Source organism: Panicum virgatum, chromosome 6K, assembly GCF_016808335.1.
Source record: "Panicum virgatum strain AP13 chromosome 6K, P.virgatum_v5, whole genome shotgun sequence".
Classification (NCBI taxonomy): Eukaryota; Viridiplantae; Streptophyta; class Magnoliopsida; order Poales; family Poaceae; genus Panicum; species Panicum virgatum.
The window spans coordinates 26,997,445-27,015,945 of NC_053141.1; the positions used below are offsets into that span (position 1 = coordinate 26,997,445).

The following is an 18,501-nucleotide window of genomic DNA, read 5'->3' on the forward strand; positions in this document are numbered from 1 at the left end:
TAACTTACGTGGAGGGTCTGATGTAGCAGAGCTGGCCAAATTAAATCGGCTTAAGTGTGCTAACTATCATTTTAATAAATAATCAAGTTACCACGCATTTAAAATGATGTAATCTGACAGTCTATCTAATAATTCCCGACTAAACTACTATACTCTAGGATCACAATTTGCACTAGAAGTCTCGTACGAAGACGAGCACAGATGATACAAGCATACAGAGATTCTCAAATTAATTTACAACACTGGTTTTACATAAAGGTTTTGAATACAAACTACAGAGTTCAAAAGCAGCGGAAATTAAAATAGAGTTCGAAATACAATACGGTAGCTACGAACGACGATACAAGGTGAGCTTCACATCCTGCCCACCGATGTGATGCCAACCTGCCCGAGCTTCATGGGGGAAGACGGGACCCACTCGACGGTCCACCTAGGAGAAAGCGGTTGTCCAATCCAGGACGCATAGGCCTCCTCGAAGTCAGCAGGGACACAACCAGCTCAGATGGGTTACAACAACAACCCTGAGTATACTAATACTCAGTAAGACTTACCCGACTATGGTATATACTTAGCCGACTCCTAGACATGCAGGCTTTTGGCTCTGGGGTTTGTTTTGCTGAAAAGCTACAAATACTGGATCTTTACTTTCAATATTTTATCTCACGTTTAGTATATTGAATACCATCTAGGTTTGCTTAAGTATCTAGAGCACACATGGTAGATCAGATTAATTCTTCAAAATCAACAGAAACAATATTCTATCTTCACATTTCAATTCTTATTCCACTTCTTTACTATGATGTGACGCAGTGACCAAGGTTCTCTTAACCGAGAGAGACGACGAATCGATCCGATTTAACCTTGCAAGGTGGACCTAACTCACACGACATGTGCAACCCCGTCGGACCACACACGTCAACTGTTCCCATCATCATCCCGACGTCTGAATCACGCCTGTCAAAACCCGGGTGAGGAGCCCCACACAGCGAACACCCAGTGGACCCGAGGGCGACTACAACACACGCCATCATCCCACTCCCAGAGTAGCAAGTCGTGATTCAAAGTATCGTTGTGAATCAAGTAATGAGCTTACTTGTTTCGACTACCTCCTACTCCCGGCATGTGGTTAGTACTGTTCAATCCTCAGTCATCAGGGCTAATAACGGTATGGTCCTCAATCGACACAGGCGGAAGTTCACTTTCCCATGCATTTCATAACCAAAATCATCTCCGCCTGGTCTCCATTTCTCTTTCCTCATTGATTCATTCTCAAGTAACTTTGCCAGAAGTAACAAGGTCATATATCTCGCAAGTGACAGGAATCACTCGTCTTTTACCTAATCCTAATTAAGTATGGCAGAACTAACGACCTACACCTACTAGTAGATACTCATAGGTACCTAGGGAGAAACATGCATACTAGGGTTCCATACAACTTCCAGAAACGTAAATGCAAAAATACTTAAATAAACATCGAATGTTGAAATTAAAGGTTATGCTCCGGGGCTTGTCTTGCAGGTCAGCGGGGTTAGCGATTTCTTCTGGAACTCGCTCAACTGCTTCTTCGCCCTGCTGCCCTCCTGCTTGTGGCTCCTGGTCCGGCTCAGCAACCAGCTCGTAGACTACTTCGTTCGTGGCATCTACACGTACGAAAAAGATGCCATGCAAGAATTAGAGGAATAGCGGTGCAATGAAATGATGCATGGCGCTCCTGATGCAATGCAAGGCAATAAAGAAAGGCGGGACTGGGCAAACATTTAACGAGTAACGATAGCAAGCCAAAAACAAAAGAAAACAACTTGGTACAAATGGCTGAGTTCAGTTTTCACTTAGTTTAGTCTAAAGTGTTTCCTTTCAAAAGTATTATCCAACTTGTTTAGAAAAGGCTAAGCATACATAAAGTAAAGGTACCAACTAGTAAGATTTATTTCCCTAACAAGCAAACTTAAGCAAGTCAAATAAAATTAACCCTCATTATGATCATGACACAGATAGCATCATTTACAACTGATCAAACAAATTATTGAAAAGCATATATGCATACAAGGATTTATTTAGCAACAACAAAAGGAAAACTACAACTAGAACCTAAACAAACACAAAAGCTTGACTTGCAGAAAAGATATAGCCACAAAAATTTACCAGCAAGACAATACATTGATAAGGTATGCAACAAAAAAATTTCAACATTTATTGATAGCATAAAACATTTATTTTAGCCCTAGGATAGAAACTGAACAACAATAGATCCACAAAAATGCACATAGGTTATGCACATGAAAATTTTATAGTAAACTACCCTTGCAAAGAGTAAGCTACAGCATAAATTTTATGATTTTAGACAAACCGAACTACAGATACAAAATAAATAATCTTGAGCACAAAGTAAAATATAACACATGCAAAACTAATATAACACAAGCATGGATAATTTTCCTCTGAACCACTGGATCTAACTAAGCTAACAAAATTAATTTTCATTTTTAGCATTTTTTTGTGATTTGTTATGCATTTTCAAAATCTCAGCCGAAATTAACTAATTTTTGGAAAACAACCCTATCCTAAACAGGGGCTGACAGCTGGGCCCCACGGGTCAGTGAGAGGCCCAGCCTAGCCCCTCCCGTGCTCATGCACGCCATGGCCAGCCATGGCTGGCACGGCGGCGGCATGGCATTCCCCGTCGGCGGTGGCCGGCCGACGGCACGGCAGGGCAGGCCCGCAGCCAAGGCGGGCCAGCGGAGCGGGGGAGCTCGGCCACATTGCAGGGGCCCGCGTAGGGGCTGCCCTCGGCGGAAGTGCGGTGGAGGCAGGGCAGGGGCGGCGGCACACCGACGTTCCGGTAGCGACTGTGCCCGGATCGAAGGGGAAAGAGGGCTGGGAGGAGGAGGAGACAGCGGCGAAGCTCACCGCGCGATCGATTTGGACGGAAGAGGGCCGGGAGAGGGAGCTCGACGGAGGAGGCGAAGCTCCGGTGGAATGGCAATGGTAGCCGACAGTCGGATGGCCGATTCGGCCGGGGAGAGGGTCGGCCGGGCTTGGGGAAAGGGCGGAGGAGGTGTGGGGTGAGGCGGCGGGGGTTGCGGCGCGAGGAAATCAAAAGGGGGCGGCGGGGTTTGGTCGGAGGGTGCCGGCGGCGGCTCTGCTTGTGCTCGGGCTCGGTGCGAGCTCGAGGAAGCAGAAGAGGGGAGGGGAAAACGGAGTTGGGCGCCGGGACTGGATAAGCACGGCTCGAGCGGCGGTCGAGGTGCGATGGCCGACGCGTGGAGAGGCTCGCCGGCGACCACAGTCGCTGGTATGGGCGCCGGGATAGCACAGTGGAAGCACATGAAGAAACAGTGAACAAGTTTGAATAATTTGACCCGATTTTAACAATCCAAAACTCAAAATTTATGTTGGAACTTAAAATTTGGCCAAAATAGAAGTTGCAGAGGAAGAGAAGGTCTACAACTTTGATTTTGGGTGAAACTTGATTTGAGACTCGGATCATGGCGAAAAATGGGATTGAACTCAGCTAAGTTGATGTTTATTATGCAACTTGATTAGCGCTAATGACAAGTTAAGCCCCATGATTATTGAGTTAAGCATGTGATTAGCACCACGATTAACATAGGGGTGTTACATCTGAGCTTTGAGAGAATGCACCAGGCTTAGTTGGTAAGATACGTGTCAATTGCCAACCCGGCCCATTTAATCTTGGGCACAATGGCCTGCTTGAGGTGTAGGTTTTGACTGCTACCGTTGGGTCATTGGCAAAGGGAAAAGGGTGTTTTATCCTTTACTTATATTACAAAACTGTAATATTCATCCCATATATCTCGACTCGAGCAACTAAATCTCTTAATTATCTAAATTAGTGCACTTAGGTCAGTTTCAATGGGGTTTCATAGAGGATTTCATAACATTAAATATTATCATCAATTTTATTGATATGATAAGTAGATTATCTAGTTCTCAGTCTAGATAATTATGCCCATGAAACTCGCACAGAGACTGGCCTTATGTCATCACACCCTGGTTTAATAACAGTTTAGTAGCGGACCAAGTAACCATGGGACTAAGCACTACTTAACCATGTCATATGTTAAATTAAAAATATAAAGCCCACCCACAAGTTTTAGAAAAATTTATAAATTGTCTTTCCTATGGCTAGTATCTTTATTATAAAATCTTTGTTGAATTGAGGTTGATCCTAGTTTGCCACCCCACGCGGGCCGAGGGTGCTAGCTAGGGATGTAACGGATCGAATACTACTGATATTATATTTATTTTCATAATTTTATTCAAATACGGAGTCAGATACGGATAGTGTTAGTTTTTGCCGGATAAGAATGTAATAGATATCGACATCATGAAAATATAATTTTTTAGAATTCGGATACGGATCAGTTACGGATATTGAATATCTGGAATCGGATACCGACGGATAAAAACTTTTCCAAACCAGATCGAATTCGAATACGGACGAAAAATATGCATACCATTTACATCCCTGTGCTAGCTACCATATATATATTATGCCCTAACCTAGGAAAGAAGATGCATGGCAACCACATGATAACAAATAGCATGTCCCATCGTCCTCCATCTAGCTCTGTCATTGTAGCCGCTACAAGAGTTAGTGCATAAGTAGACAAAGGAAGAAATGGGAAACAATGGGTAAGAAATTTAATGAATTCGCATTGGAGTATTGTATGTAGCGATTGGTTCGATTCGGCATATGTCATTGCTAAGCAGTGCTTAAACCATTGTTAAGCTGCTGAGGTTATTAGTGCAACAATTTAGTTAGTTAAGGTTAATTTGTACTAATTTGAACATATACAAAGGATAAAAGGCACACCAACTCAATTGATGTTCAAGTTCATCCGTTGTCCCAAATGAATTGGCATTCACAGGTCCATTGTTTGTCCTTCCTTCGCCTACAGGGTTAATCGACGCTTTTTCTCTCTCTTTGTTTCAGTCTTCTTGTTTATCAAATTAGAGAATATAAGCTTTACTGGCTGATCCATTTTACTTCTTATTATTAAACATGCAGTTCGTCCTTATTTGATGTGAAGATGTGGTCTTCTATACCGACACAAACTTTTATCATGTACTCTCTCCATACTAAAATATAAAATATTTTAGTTTGTCCTAACTTAAACTATTCTACAAATTTATAGAGAATAGTAATGATATTTTAAATTTTAAATTAAAATAATTAGATCTATTATGAAATATATTTTTATAATTTATTTAATTGTGAAATATTAATATTCTTCTTATAAGTTTTGAATTTAGTCAAATTTAGACTACTTTAACTTAAGACAAACCAAAATATCCGGAACGGAAGTAGTCATACTTAGACGAACATTTGAGGACATGGGTGTTTCATTTCCTCAGTTTTAATTATGGGTTACACTAGACACCGTTAATGAGCAATAACAATCCCTTTTCTTTTTGGATGCCAAGAGCATTCTCTCGATATACGTGAATAAGCCCAATGCTGTTTCTGCGGTCGTCCATGAGTTTCAAAACTCACGGTCGATTCCTCTCAGTCCTCACGCTATCCATCCCGCAGACTCCCCCTCCTCCTTTCCTTTATTTTTTTTTCTTTTTCCCTTATCTCTTTCCCTTTCCTCTCCTCCCTTAACCCTTTCCTCCCAGATCCAGCAGGAGGCTCCCAGCGGTGCGGCGCTGGCGCGTCGCCCGGGGCAGAGGTGGCGCGGCAGCGGGGGCGGAGGTGGAGCGGCGGCGCGACAGGGAGGGGCAGCGGCGGCCCCGGGGAGTCGCGGCGCGGCGGCGGGGGCGGGGCCGGCGCGGCGCCGGCGGCGGAGGGGGCGGGGTGGCGCGGCTCGGCTCGACGGCGCCGGGGAGGCGCGGCTTGGCGGCGGGGAGGCCCGGCGCCGGTGCTGGGGAGATGAGTTTTTTTTTCATACAAAATTTTTTACCCCGATTTCTTGATGCAAAATTTTTTTTACCCAAACTTTTTTTGTTTGGATGTAAAAGTTTTCTCTCCAAATTTTTTCAATTTGTTTCTTAAAATTCCCTCAATCAAATTTTATTTATTTTGCGATAGTAATCTTTTTTCTTCTCGTAATTGATTAGTTCACAAATGTTTAAGCACGCAATTTTGTTTACTCAATACATTTTTTACTCAAAAAACATTTTGAGCTATGTCAACAAATTTTAACAAATATTTTAACAACTGTTTTTATCAAAACTTTTTTTGATATATTTTTTTCACTTCCTTCTTTTTTTGTTATATTTTTTTTGTTGAAAGTTACTTTTATTTCCACCCCCGCCCATATTTTACACCCAGTTATCCCACATCTCGAAAAAAATAGCTTTTAAAAAGTTTATTATGCTACTTTGAAGGTAAGGGCACGTACAATGCGCGTCTTTTTCCCGTCTCGGTGATGAAATTTTTTCAGAAAAGCCCCCAGTGCAGCTGAGAGACGGGCTCCCCGTCGTCTCGTGAGGTGACGCCCCTGTCCCGTGCTCCAAGGTGGAGGAGACGACACAGCTACCATTGTACAGCCTCGTCTCCTAGAGCCGATGGCACGCTCCGATCCCGCGCAGCAGCGGCCGATGGCCACACCCAAGCAGATTTGGGGGTGCAGGAGTTTTCCACACCAAATCCATCTCCACCCACCAAATCCATCTCCTGACATATTTTCTGGCTCTCACTTCGCCCAATCCACCTGATTCATCAGGACCTCGCACTCTCCTCACCTTCGAAGGGAGCGTGTAGCACGAGTAGGTGGGGGATAGCGAGTGTGCGGCGGTGCCGGCGGCAAGTGGAGGCATTGATGGAATTTGGGCTAGGCCCATGAATAATTTCAGAAATTCTAAATAAATCTCAAAGGCCCATAGTGCATGAAGGAAGTGAGCTAGGGTGCAAACCTTTAATCCCACATTACTAGGGGAAGTTGAGGAGATCCTATAGATCCCCTATATATCTAACCCATAGGCTACCATCAGAGTACACATCAACTCAAGCTAAAGTTACAAAACTGAGCTAGGGCTACAAACCTAGAGTTTTTCCTCTTTCTCACTGCTGCGCCGCCGTCATAGTCTAATCCATCCCGAACGACGGCGTGCACCAGCGAACGGGAGAGCAGGTCTCCGAAACTGCTCGCTCTTGTGATCCTGCACCGGGAGAGGGCAAATAAGGATTTTGGGAAGCACTAAGCGCGACTGCTCATCTTCTTCGCCACAGCTCGTCCTCCGTCCAAGTCAGGAGCTGCGGTGTACCGTCGTCTGCAACGCCGGTTGCTATGCTCCGTTCAAAGGACCATCTTCGTCTCGTCTGCGTCTTTCGTCTTCCCGGCGGCTCCCGCACAGTACGTATTTTGTGATCAGATCTGTTTCATAATCATATTTTCTGAGATCATATTTATGATATACGTATTGTCTAGTATGTTAGAGTCATGCATGCTAGGTTTAATTCTCGTCATGATAAATCTAGTTCGGAATTTAAACTTACAATTGTCTATTTCTCCAACAATCCAAAAATCTTATTATATGCTATCTGTTGATTTAACAATGGCTGGTTTCGCTGAGTCACTAAGGCCAGAAAAGTTTACTGGCGTGAACTTTAAGATCTGGAAGTCCAAGGTTCGCCTCTGGTTTACTACTATGCACATTTGGGACATGAGACTTGGCAAGCCTGAGGGTGTACTTACTGCTGAAGAGCAGAAGAAGTACGATGATGCCAATAATCTCTTTATTGGATGTATTATTAGCAATCTGTCAGACGGATTAGTCCGTGTGTACATTGATGAGACAGAGGCGAAGACGCTATGGGATGCTCTGGTTGCAAAGTATGATGCAACAAATGCGGGCAATGAACTGTACCTTATGGAGAGTTTCCATGACTACATGATGGTGAATAATCGTTCTGTGGTGGAACAGACGCATGAGGTGTAGTGCATTGTCAAGGATCTTGATCTCCTTAAGTGTCCTATTCATGATAAGTTTGTGGCTGGATGCATTATTGTAAAGTTGCCTTCTCAGTGGAGGAACTTCGCCACAACTCTGAAACACAAGAGACAGGAGATATCAGTTGAAAATCTGATAGCGACTCTTGATGTTGAGGAGAAGGCTCGGAAGAAGGACGTGCCTGAGAAAGAAGATCAAGGTCAGTCCAGCGCCAACTTGGTCCAGAAGTTCCCACATGGCAAGAACAAAGGGAACAACAAGCCTAACAAGACCACTACCTTCAAGAAGAAGAAGAACCAGGCTTTGGAAAAGTGCTATGCATGTGGTAAGCTTGGACACGTCTCCAAGGATTGCCCAGATCGGGCAGACCGCAGGGCCAAGAAAGCAAATGAGTCCAAGGATGTCAACATGGTGACCATGAGCAACACTGGAGATGGGTACGGTAATTTACCTACAGTTCTTTCAGTTTTTCAATCCACGAGTTGGTGGCTTGATATGGGTGCTAATGTTCATGTGTGTGCTGACATCTCTATGTTTTCTTCTTACCAGACCGTCCGGGACTTCTCTGTGCTGATGGGGAATGGCTCACATGCTTCTGTTCATGGTGTTGGCATGGTAGATCTGAAGTTTACTTCGGAAAAGATCGTGCAGCTGAGGAACGTGCAGCATGTGCCCACTATCAACAAGAATCTGGTCAGCGGGTTAGTCCTATGCAAGGACGGGTTTAAGGTAGTGTTAGAGTCCAATAAGTTTGTCGTGTCGAAACATGGACAATTCATTGGTAAAGGCTATGATTGCAGAGGCTTGTTCCGCTTTTCTCTTGCTGATTTTTTAATAAGTCGGCGAACCATATTTGTGGCAACGTTAGCGATGATGCGAGTGTTTGGCATTCACGTTTGTGTCATGTTAATTTTGGTTTGATGTCTCGGCTTTCCAGCATGTGTTTAATTCCGAAATTCTCCATTGCCAAAGGTTCTAAGTGCAATAGTTGTGTGCAATCAAAGCAACCTCGGAAGCCTCACAAGGCTGCTGAGGAGAGACACTTGGCACCTCTAGAACTCATACATTGTGATCTATGTAAGATGAATGGTGTGTTGACAAATGGTGGGAAAAGATATTTCATGACGTTAATTGACGATGCGACTAGATTTTGCTATGTTTATTTGTTGCAAACTAAGGACGAAGCGTTAGACTACTTTAAAATCTATAAAGCTGAAGTTGAGAATCAACTAGAGAGAAAGATCAATCGTCTAAGGTCATATCGTGGTGGCGAGTATTTTCCCAAAATATTTGATGAATTCTGTGAGAAGCATGGAATTATTCATGAGAGGACGCCTCCCTATTCTCCCGAATCAAACGGGATTGCCGAGAGGAAAAACTGCACGGTGACTGACTTGGTTAACTCCATGTTAGACACAGCTGGTCTTTCTAAGGCATGGTGGGGGGAGGCTGTATTGACTTCGTGTCATGTCTTGAATAAAATTGCAAACAAGAATCAAGATCAAACTCCATATGAGATGTGGAATTGGAGAAAACCATCACTTTCTTATCTGCGCACGTGAGGGTGCTCAGCGAAAGTTAATGTGCCTATTCCAAAGAAGCGCAAGTTGGGACCTAAGACAGTGGATTGTGTCTTTCAAGGATATGCTCAGAGGAGCATTGCTTATAGATTCTTAGTGGTTAAATCTGAGATACCAGATGTGCATGTTGATACTATTATGGAATCTCGTGATGCAACATTTTTTGAGAATATTTTTCCTATGAAAGATATGCATAGCAATTCTAGATTTTCGAAAGAGATAACTCCTCAACCTGCAGCACCTATCGAGTCTTCTGAACAATCCGATGAACATGATCATGTCCTAGAGAATGATGACAGTGAAGCTCCTAGAAGGAGCAAGAGACAAAGGATTGTAAAATCCTTTAGTGACAATTTCACTGTGTACCTTGTGGACAATACTCCCACATCCATTGCAGAGGCATATGCATCTTCAGATGTAGATGATTGGAAAGAAGTAGTCCAAAGTGAGATGGATTCAATTCTTTCTAATGGGACATGGGAGCTCACTAAACGACCCTATGGTTGCAAGCCAGTAGGATATAAGTGGATATTCAAGAAGAAGCTTAAGCCTGACAGTACTATTGACAAGTTCAAGGCTCGGCTTGTTGCTAAAGGGTACACACAAAAGGAAGGCAAAGACTTCTTTGATACTTATTCACCTGTCGCTAGATTGACCACTATTCGAGCATTAATTTCCTTGGCTGCCTCATATAGTGTTATCATTCATCATATGGATATTAAGACAGCTTTCCTAAATGGAGAATTGGATGAGGAGATCTACATGGATCAACCTGATGGATTTGTAGTGAAAGGTCAAGAAAACAAGGTGTGTAAGCTCTTGAAGTCTTTGTATGGGTTGAAACAATCACCTAAGCAATGGCATGAGAAGTTCGACAGAACTTTAACTTCTGCAGGCTTTGTCATTAATGAGACTAATAGATGTGTGTACTATCGCTATGGTGGGGGTGGAGGAGTGATATTATGCTTGTATGTGGACGACATACTGATCTTTGGCACAAACATTGATGTGATCAATGAGGTCAAGTCCTTTCTATCAAAGAGCTTTGATATGAAGGATCTAGGAGAAGCTGATGTTATCCTTAACATCAAGCTTATTAAGGTTGAGAATGGGATTACTCTTTCACAATCCCATTATGTGGTTCTTGAGCCGTTTTGACTATATCGACAGCAAGTCTTCTCCAACACCTTATGACCCCAGTGTGATGTTGAGAAAGAACAGAAAAATTACCAAAGATCAACTGAGATATTCGCAGATTATTGGTTCACTCATATACTTAGCTAGCGCAACGAGACCCGACATTTCTTTTGCTGTGAGCAAATTGAGCAGGTTCATGTCAAACCCGGGTACTGATCATTGGCATGCACTTGAAAGGGTTATGCGCTATCTAGCAGGTACTATGAGTTATGGGATTCACTATTCTGGGCACCCTGCTGTGCTTGAGGGATATAGTGATTCGAACTGGATATCTGACGCTGATGAGCTATATAACACGAGTGGGTATGTGTTTACCCTTGGAGGTGGTGCGATATCATGGAGGTCTTGCAAACAGACCATTTTGACACGGTCAACCATGGAAGCAAAACTTACTGCTTTGGACACAGCCACTGTTGAGGCAGAGTGGCTGCGTGAGCTCTTGATGGACTTGCCTGTGGTTGAGAAACCAGTGCCGGCCATCCTTATGAACTGTGACAATCAAACGGTGATAGTCAAAGTGAACAGTGCTAAGGATAATGCAAAGTCATCAAGACATGTTAAAAGACGACTGAAGTCTGTCAGGAAGTTGAGTAACTCCGGAGTGATAAGTGTGACTTATATTCAAATAGACAAAAACTTGGCAGATCCCTTTACAAAAGGATTATCACGGAATGTGATAGATAGTGCATCAAGGGAGATGGGTATGAGACCCGTATAAGTTGCCACAGTGGTAACCCAACCTATGTGATCGGAGATCTCGTGAATTAGGACTTGGGGAGAACAAGCTGATGGTGAACTGAGGAGAGTAATGGTTAAACCCTCTCTAAGAAAAGATGCAATACTCTCAGTTGCTGTAAGGCATGTTGGCTATTTGCCTTAATGTGTTTCTGTTGGTTCTTATGAGCAAAGGTGCTGTCCTAAAGAGCATTCTTGAAAGAACACACCTATATGAGTCTGACTATCTAACGTCGCAGTCTGTGAGATTTGGGTGATCTCTAGTAAACTCATGAAGAGACCAGGGAGTACGACGTATATGCTCCAATCGCGGAGCAGGCTACTGGCTGTCGTGTACTGGTTCGGGCTTTGAGTGAATCTTGTTCGCACAAAATTTGCAATTCAAGGCTTAGTCCATTGTTCAAGTTGTGAATGAGTGTAGCTTGAAGCTCTAAGCGAGAGTTCAACTTAACAGTCCTTGCTGAAAGACTAGTATATAAACAGTAGTGAGAGACAGGCAAAATCTCTGATGGGTATTTGAGATCTGGTGGGGATTGATGGAATTTGGGCTAGGCCCATGAACAATTTCAGAAATTCCAAATAAATCTCAAAGGCCCATGGTACATGAAGGAAGTGAGTTAGGGTGCAAACCTTTAATCCCACATTGTTAGAGAAAGTTGAGGAGGTCCTATGGATCTCCTATATATCTAACCCATAGGCTACCATCAGAATACACATCAACTCAAGCTAAAGTTACAAAACTGAGCTAGGGTTACAAATCTAGAGTTTTGCCTCTTTCTCGCTGCTGCGCTGCCATCATAGTCTAATCCATCCCGAACGACAGCATGCACCGGCGAACGGGAGATCATGTCTCCGAAACCGCTCGCTCTTGTGATACTGCACCGAGAGAGGGCGAATAAGGTTTTTAGGAAGCGCTAAGTGCGACTGCTCATCTTCTTCGCCACGGCTCGTCCTCCGTCCAAGTCAGGAGTTGCGGCGTACCGTCGTCTGCAACGCCGGTTGCTGTGCTCCGTTCAAAGGACCGTCTTCGTCTCATCTGCGCCTTTCGTCTTCCCGGCGGCTCCCGCACAGTACGTATTTTGTGATCAGATCTGTTTCATAATTATATTTTCTAAGATTATGTTTATGATATACGTATTATCTGTATGTTAGAGTCATGCATGTTAGGTTTAATTCTCGTTATGATAAATCTAGTTCGGAATTTAAACTTACAGTTGTCTATTTCTCCAACAAACATTGGCAAGGGCGTCGCGGGGGATCGCGGCGGTGGTGCGTCCGTCGGCGATGGAGGTGCGGCACGATGGGCAGTTGCAGCAGGTCCGGGGCATCGTGGTGCAGGTGAGGGACGGGAACCTGGATCAGGCGCTGTCGATCATGGAGCGCAAGATGCAGTCCAGCTCAAGTTGCCGGTGGATATCTGCACCCGTTGCCCATATCCACATTCGTGATAAACGGGTAGGGTACGGGTGTATCCATCTCAAACGGATAGGGTATGGATATACCCATTTGTGAGGAGGGTACAGGGAGGGTATTACTGTGGTTATCCATCCTTCCCCGTTACCCAAACTATTCGCTACGAAGGATTCCGGCCGCGGGCCGCCGCCGCCGCAGCGGGTGACCTCGTGAAGCTTCTCCTGCGAGGCTGGCACCGTCGTCCGATCCTCAATCGCCACCGGTATAGACTCCTCATCTTCTTTCTTGTATTTTTGTTTGCTTCCACCTTTTTTCCCCATCCAGTTCCTGATTCAAATTCCGTGGATCTGCTTGTCGTGGATCCTGATTCTTCAGCAGGCGAGCAAGTTCAAGGAGCAGGCCGCCAAGCAGCAGTAGGTTAAAATCCCACACCCTAACACCCCAATTCTTCCTTGCGAATTTATAGTTCTTGGGCTGCGTGGATCTGCTTGCCGTGGCAATTAGATGGATCGGCCATCGCCCAGTCAATATTATGTGCAGCACGTATGGTAGTTATAGAGCTTTGCCATCAGTATTAGCTCCAGATTCTAGTGAAGTTTTCTGCTACTATCAGGTGCTATTAGCTCCAATGTTCTGAATCAGCATATGCACAAAGAAAATCTGCAAGGCTTTCTATTCTTAAACCTTATTGTCTAGTTGAGCAGATGATATTTATGTACTCCTACATCACTAGATGCACCATCAGGATACTGACACAACTGTCTAGACAGAGCCTTTTTCTTTACTGTCTTGAGAAGATTCAGAAATACTCACCTTCGTATCCTCTTCCTCCAGCTTCCTCATGGGATTGTTGGAAGCTCGGCCGAGCTGCGGCTGTGCAGTAGCTATTAATCTCTGAATATGTTAGATTATGAACTGGATGTGCAATGACTAATTAAATTTTGTATGCAGTAGCTGCGGCTGTGCAGTAGCTATTAATCTCTGAATATGTTAGATTATGAACTGGATGTGCAATGGCTAATTGAATTTTGTATGCAGTAGCTAAATGGAACCTCATGAGATTGTTGGAAGCTCTGATGGCACAGAAGAGAGGGAAAACAACTCAATTAACTTATGCTCTGAAGGTGTCAGCCTCAAGTAATGATTCTTTTTCATGCAGCTGCTTTTCTTATACTTTAAATGCAATCACTTCAATTTCAGTTCCTTGCGTGATCTTCATGTCCACTGCTCTGAATATGGCTTTCTAACATTATTTTATTTCAAACAGTTGATCCTAGAGTTGTCGAAGATAGCATACCTGCTAATGAATCATCTGTACCAACTCCAAATGAAGAAGATCAAACTAATGATGATTAAGGTAGGCTTTCTTGTTTTCCCTGCTTGCAGTATTGCATGGCATCACTTGTTTTTTCTTATTTTGATGGCTACGGTAAGTACTGTTTTACTGTTAAGACTAGTACACTTTTGTTATCTTTTGTAATTGTGAATTGATGGTTATGCTTACTGCAATCAACACTATTAAGTTCTAACTTCATCTATTTTGTTGTAGGACTAGAACTAAGATGTTAGGAAATGACACTGCCATTCAGTTTCGATAGGCAAATGGCACCAGGGAGTGGCGACGGAAGTCGGCTGGGAAGGAAACTGCAATCAACACTTCAGTAGTCATCTTGTATCCGGCAGCGATCGTCAAATAAAGGCGTTGATTAGCGCCTAAGCTCGTGGCGCATGATAACATTGTCAATTTTTTTTTAATTTTTCGTGTAACCCCAGCTGTAGAGATACAAATCGAGTCTATTGTTATCGATCCACACGTAGTGCATGTCGAGAGGATTCTCTTTTAAATATTATTTATTATCTCAAATTATTGTATCATAAGCATCAAGCAACAATCGCTCTGCAGGCTCACTGCTTTAGCGCTGTACGTAATGGACCAGGCTTTATTGTTATTCATATCCTGTGTTATATGGCCTTACCCATATCCATGATATATTTCTCCGTTATCCAATGGGTATGGACAAATTAAAGTGGGCAGGTTATGGGTAGGGTAGTGATTGGATAATTAACTTATGGGTATGGGGAGGGAAAGGTGCAGGTATGCCCGAAGCTTGCCCAACGGCAACAGGAGGTCCAGCAGCATGCAGCGCGTCCGCTCCCGGGAGCTCGGCAAGAAGCTCCGCCTTCTATTGTTGGTGGCTGTGTCGCTGTGAGGAATCAGGGTAGCTATTGTTGGTGCTCGCCAGGTGCTTGATGAAATGACTGCTAGAGTTTTAGTTGTGTGCTGGTGAAATTAGGTGGAATTTGCAAGTAACAGAATCGATTAGGTTTGTAGATGATTTAGGATTGTTTCTTGTCGGTTTGTTGTCCTTGATGACTTGTAATTGCTGGAATTTTTTAGTGCTATTGTTAGTGAAGTTCTGAACAACCACTATTGCGTATGTAGAGAGAATATCTTGTAATTCAGTTGCTCTTATTTATGCTTCATATATTTCTATCAACTAATCACACAATGGTATACAGAAATTTATTTACAAGTTGATCCTACCTATATGCAAAGCGTTAAACAGCTTTATAGATAGACTCGGTCTCTGGATTGTATCATGTGTCTTTATACCTGTCTGTATGGTAGATTCGAGGTGTTTAAAAACGGAACCCCGTCTGTGGGTTGTACATGCCCTAATGACTATATAACAGCAGGCTATTTTTTTTGTCCGGTGGAATGGCTGATTCAATCCACCGTCCATCGTCCATCGAACGAGCCGGTCCAATGTTTCGTCATTCGCACGCGGCGCTCGGCCCCTGACAGTCTAGTCCCACCTTATACAAACCAGAGGGAAATTTATTGAAAACATCGGGTCGCGCGCCTGTTCATTTCTTCTACTCATCTTCTCTCTCTAGATTTTCTCTCTCTCCTCCATCTGCTCTCACACCCATCGGCGATTTTGACCGCGCGCATCTGGACACGCAGCGGGGAATCGGCGCGGGGTTGAAGTGGAGATCATACCCAGGTGAATGTTTCCTCCCGCGCAGTATCATTTTCGATCCACGGCGGTTGATCCAGGATTTCGTTGTGGTTTTTTTTGGTTGAGGTCGTCGCCTCGAGCAGCAGGAATCCGGAGGGGTGGAGGGGGCGGGGGAGGAGTGCAGGAAACGCAGATCAGATAGGTGAGTTCATCCCCATCCCGCGCACCCCTGAATCTCTCTACAAGTCGTCTATGATTTTGGGGCTTTTTTGGTGATCTGCAGCAGCAGCATCTCGTGGCTCGGAATCTGGCAGAGCAGAATCAGAATTGAGGTCAGCGATTCCACATACCTCTCCCTTCCTGTAGCTGAAATCCCCGTCCCCCTTTTTGTCTCTGATTTTTTCTGTGGTTTTTGGTTGCAAGGAGACATCAACATCTCCCCACGCGCTCTGCCTGTGCTCCTCTGCAATCTGGTGGGGGGAAAGCACAGGGTCAGGTGAGGGGTCCTTTTTTTGTGCGATGTGTTCTTCTAGACCCCATCCCCCTTGTTCATACGTGGTTTTTGCTCAGATTTCTAGCACATGAAGGTTTTGTTGCGGTCTCTGCCAGAGAAAAAAATTGCACACGGGTGAGTGAAACTGACCCATCCCATTTTTTTGGCAGCTTAGATATAGGTGTTTTTTTAGTCACTAGGTTCATGCTCGTGCGTTGCTACGGGCAGAAAAAAAATTATAACCGCAGCACAAAGATTATTCACCAAAATAGCAATGTTATGTAACATTGTCAACCAAGCATGAACAAATAACACAAACGCATAATTAAAACGGTGCCATAAATATAGTTTCTCCATTGTGCATATATGAAAAGAAAGTGCTTAAGGCATACATAATTTGTACAGGACGCTTAATTGAAACTATTTCATCCCCATACAAATTTTTTTTTGTCTGGTACCTGACAATTTCAGCTAGGTCTACTTAAACAACGGCAGGCAAGTACTCAAACCAGAGGCGGAGCCAATGGTGGGTCTGGAAGGACTCCAGCCTCTCCTACCGCCATTGGACTAATGGAGCTCCTCCTAAGCCTCTTCTACAATTTTTGTCATAGATGCACTGCGAGGTTAAAGTTATCTATAGGTGGAAATAAGCCCCTCCTAAGAATTATGCTGGATTTGCCAAACTATTCTCCTTGTATTTGTTTTGGCATTTATTCATTGAGATCAGAAATAATGTGCCAATGATCCTATCAGTGGACTGTTTGTAAACAGAGCACCTGTTTTATCTTCCAGGAAAAAAACAAAGATGCTTTTAGCATTTATCAGTTGTGAAACTGCCTGGATTGAAGGAAAAGCAATACCTGTTCAACCAGACATAATTAATCCAAAGATACAGATTGTTTCAAGTGATTGCTCCAAATTAAAGTAAAAAAACATGAAACCACTTATCTAATCCAGTTGACCAGCAGAATCCCATCACCAAATAAGAAAGAGGATCATGAATCGAGAAGCATTTCAGCTAGCAGTGGATAGCTGTAGGCAACAAATAAGTGTGTATTCAAAACATGGAGGTCTAGACTCGATCAACTAAACTGAACAACTCAAGAGAGCAGCGGAGAAAGGCATTGTCGCCAGAAAGATTTTGTACCTTCGAGGGGCCTCGTTTTTGGGACAAACCATCACCTTTTTTTTCCCAGATGCGGTAGCAGCCTGCTGTTGTCTTGTGGGATTCAGCATCACATTTCTTTAAGAGTAAATTTCACTGGCGGTCTCCAAATTTGTCCCGAGATTTCAAGTAGGTCCCGGTACTCTCAAAATGCACATCTAGGTCCCTGGACTTGTCCCGAGGTCTCATCCCGGTCACGGTACTCTCAAAATGCACATCTAGGTCCCTGAACTTGCTAATCCATTTCATATAGGTCCAAATCTCCATAACATGCTCTCCAAACAGTATGATTAAGTGAACTAACAGGTGGGGCCCATATGGCAGTCACAGCGTCATCGATCAGAGCGTGTACAGCCCCTGACTAAAAGAACTGAAGAGAGAATGAGTAGTGTTAGCTTAGCTCTACTCAATGTTCAATAGCTGACACCATTCAGCAACATTCAGCAATAGCCAATAGGACGTTGCTGAATGTTGTCAGCTATTGAACATTGAGTAGAGCTAAGCTAACACTACTCATTCTCTCTTCAGTTCTTTTAGTCAGGGGCTGTACACGCTCTGATCGATGACGCTGTGACTGCCATATGGGCCCCACCTGTTAGTTCACTTAATCGTACTGTTTGGAGAGCATGTTATGGAGATTTGGACCTATATGAAATGGATTAGCAAGTTCAGGGACCTAGACGTGCATTTTGAGAGTACCGGGACCGGGATGAGAACTCGGGACAAGTTCAGGGACCTAGATGTGCATTTTGAGAGTACCGGGACCTACTTGAAATCTCGGCACAAGTTTGGGGACCGCCAGTGACATTTACTCTTTCTTTAAGATCAGAAAACTGCTCAACATCACTGTGTAACATAGCCAACGAGTATTCCCATATCCCATGAGATAGTTGAAACGAAGGAATACATGAGTAAATACATGCATGTAGAAAGCACCATAAATGTGAAAATACAGAAAAGCTAAAACCTTGGGTAGAGAAAGGTTGTCCTCTCTGTGTCGTTCATGTAGCTATTCAGCAATTGTGGGTGATATTC

General features: G+C 43.8%; 1 protein-coding gene and 1 long non-coding RNA gene across 2 annotated transcripts; both read left to right on the plus strand.

The window, feature by feature from the left end:
* The first annotated feature begins 12,950 nt into the window (after window positions 1-12,950).
* On the plus strand, window positions 12,951-14,810 carry LOC120712140. The gene is made up of 5 exons (XR_005690711.1): window positions 12,951-13,107; window positions 13,221-13,262; window positions 13,884-13,982; window positions 14,113-14,202; window positions 14,395-14,810. It is a non-coding gene; the product is annotated as an uncharacterized LOC120712140 (long non-coding RNA).
* Window positions 14,811-14,920: 110 nt separating this feature from the next.
* On the plus strand, window positions 14,921-17,134 carry LOC120713361. Its single transcript, XM_039999344.1, has 7 exons — window positions 14,921-15,051; window positions 15,244-15,280; window positions 15,652-15,853; window positions 15,935-16,010; window positions 16,092-16,304; window positions 16,379-16,436; window positions 16,777-17,134. Exons 1-7 carry the CDS (start codon window positions 14,921-14,923, stop codon window positions 16,870-16,872), a joined length of 813 nt encoding a protein of 270 aa, XP_039855278.1. The 3' UTR covers window positions 16,873-17,134.
* The last annotated feature ends 1,367 nt before the right edge of the window (window positions 17,135-18,501 follow it).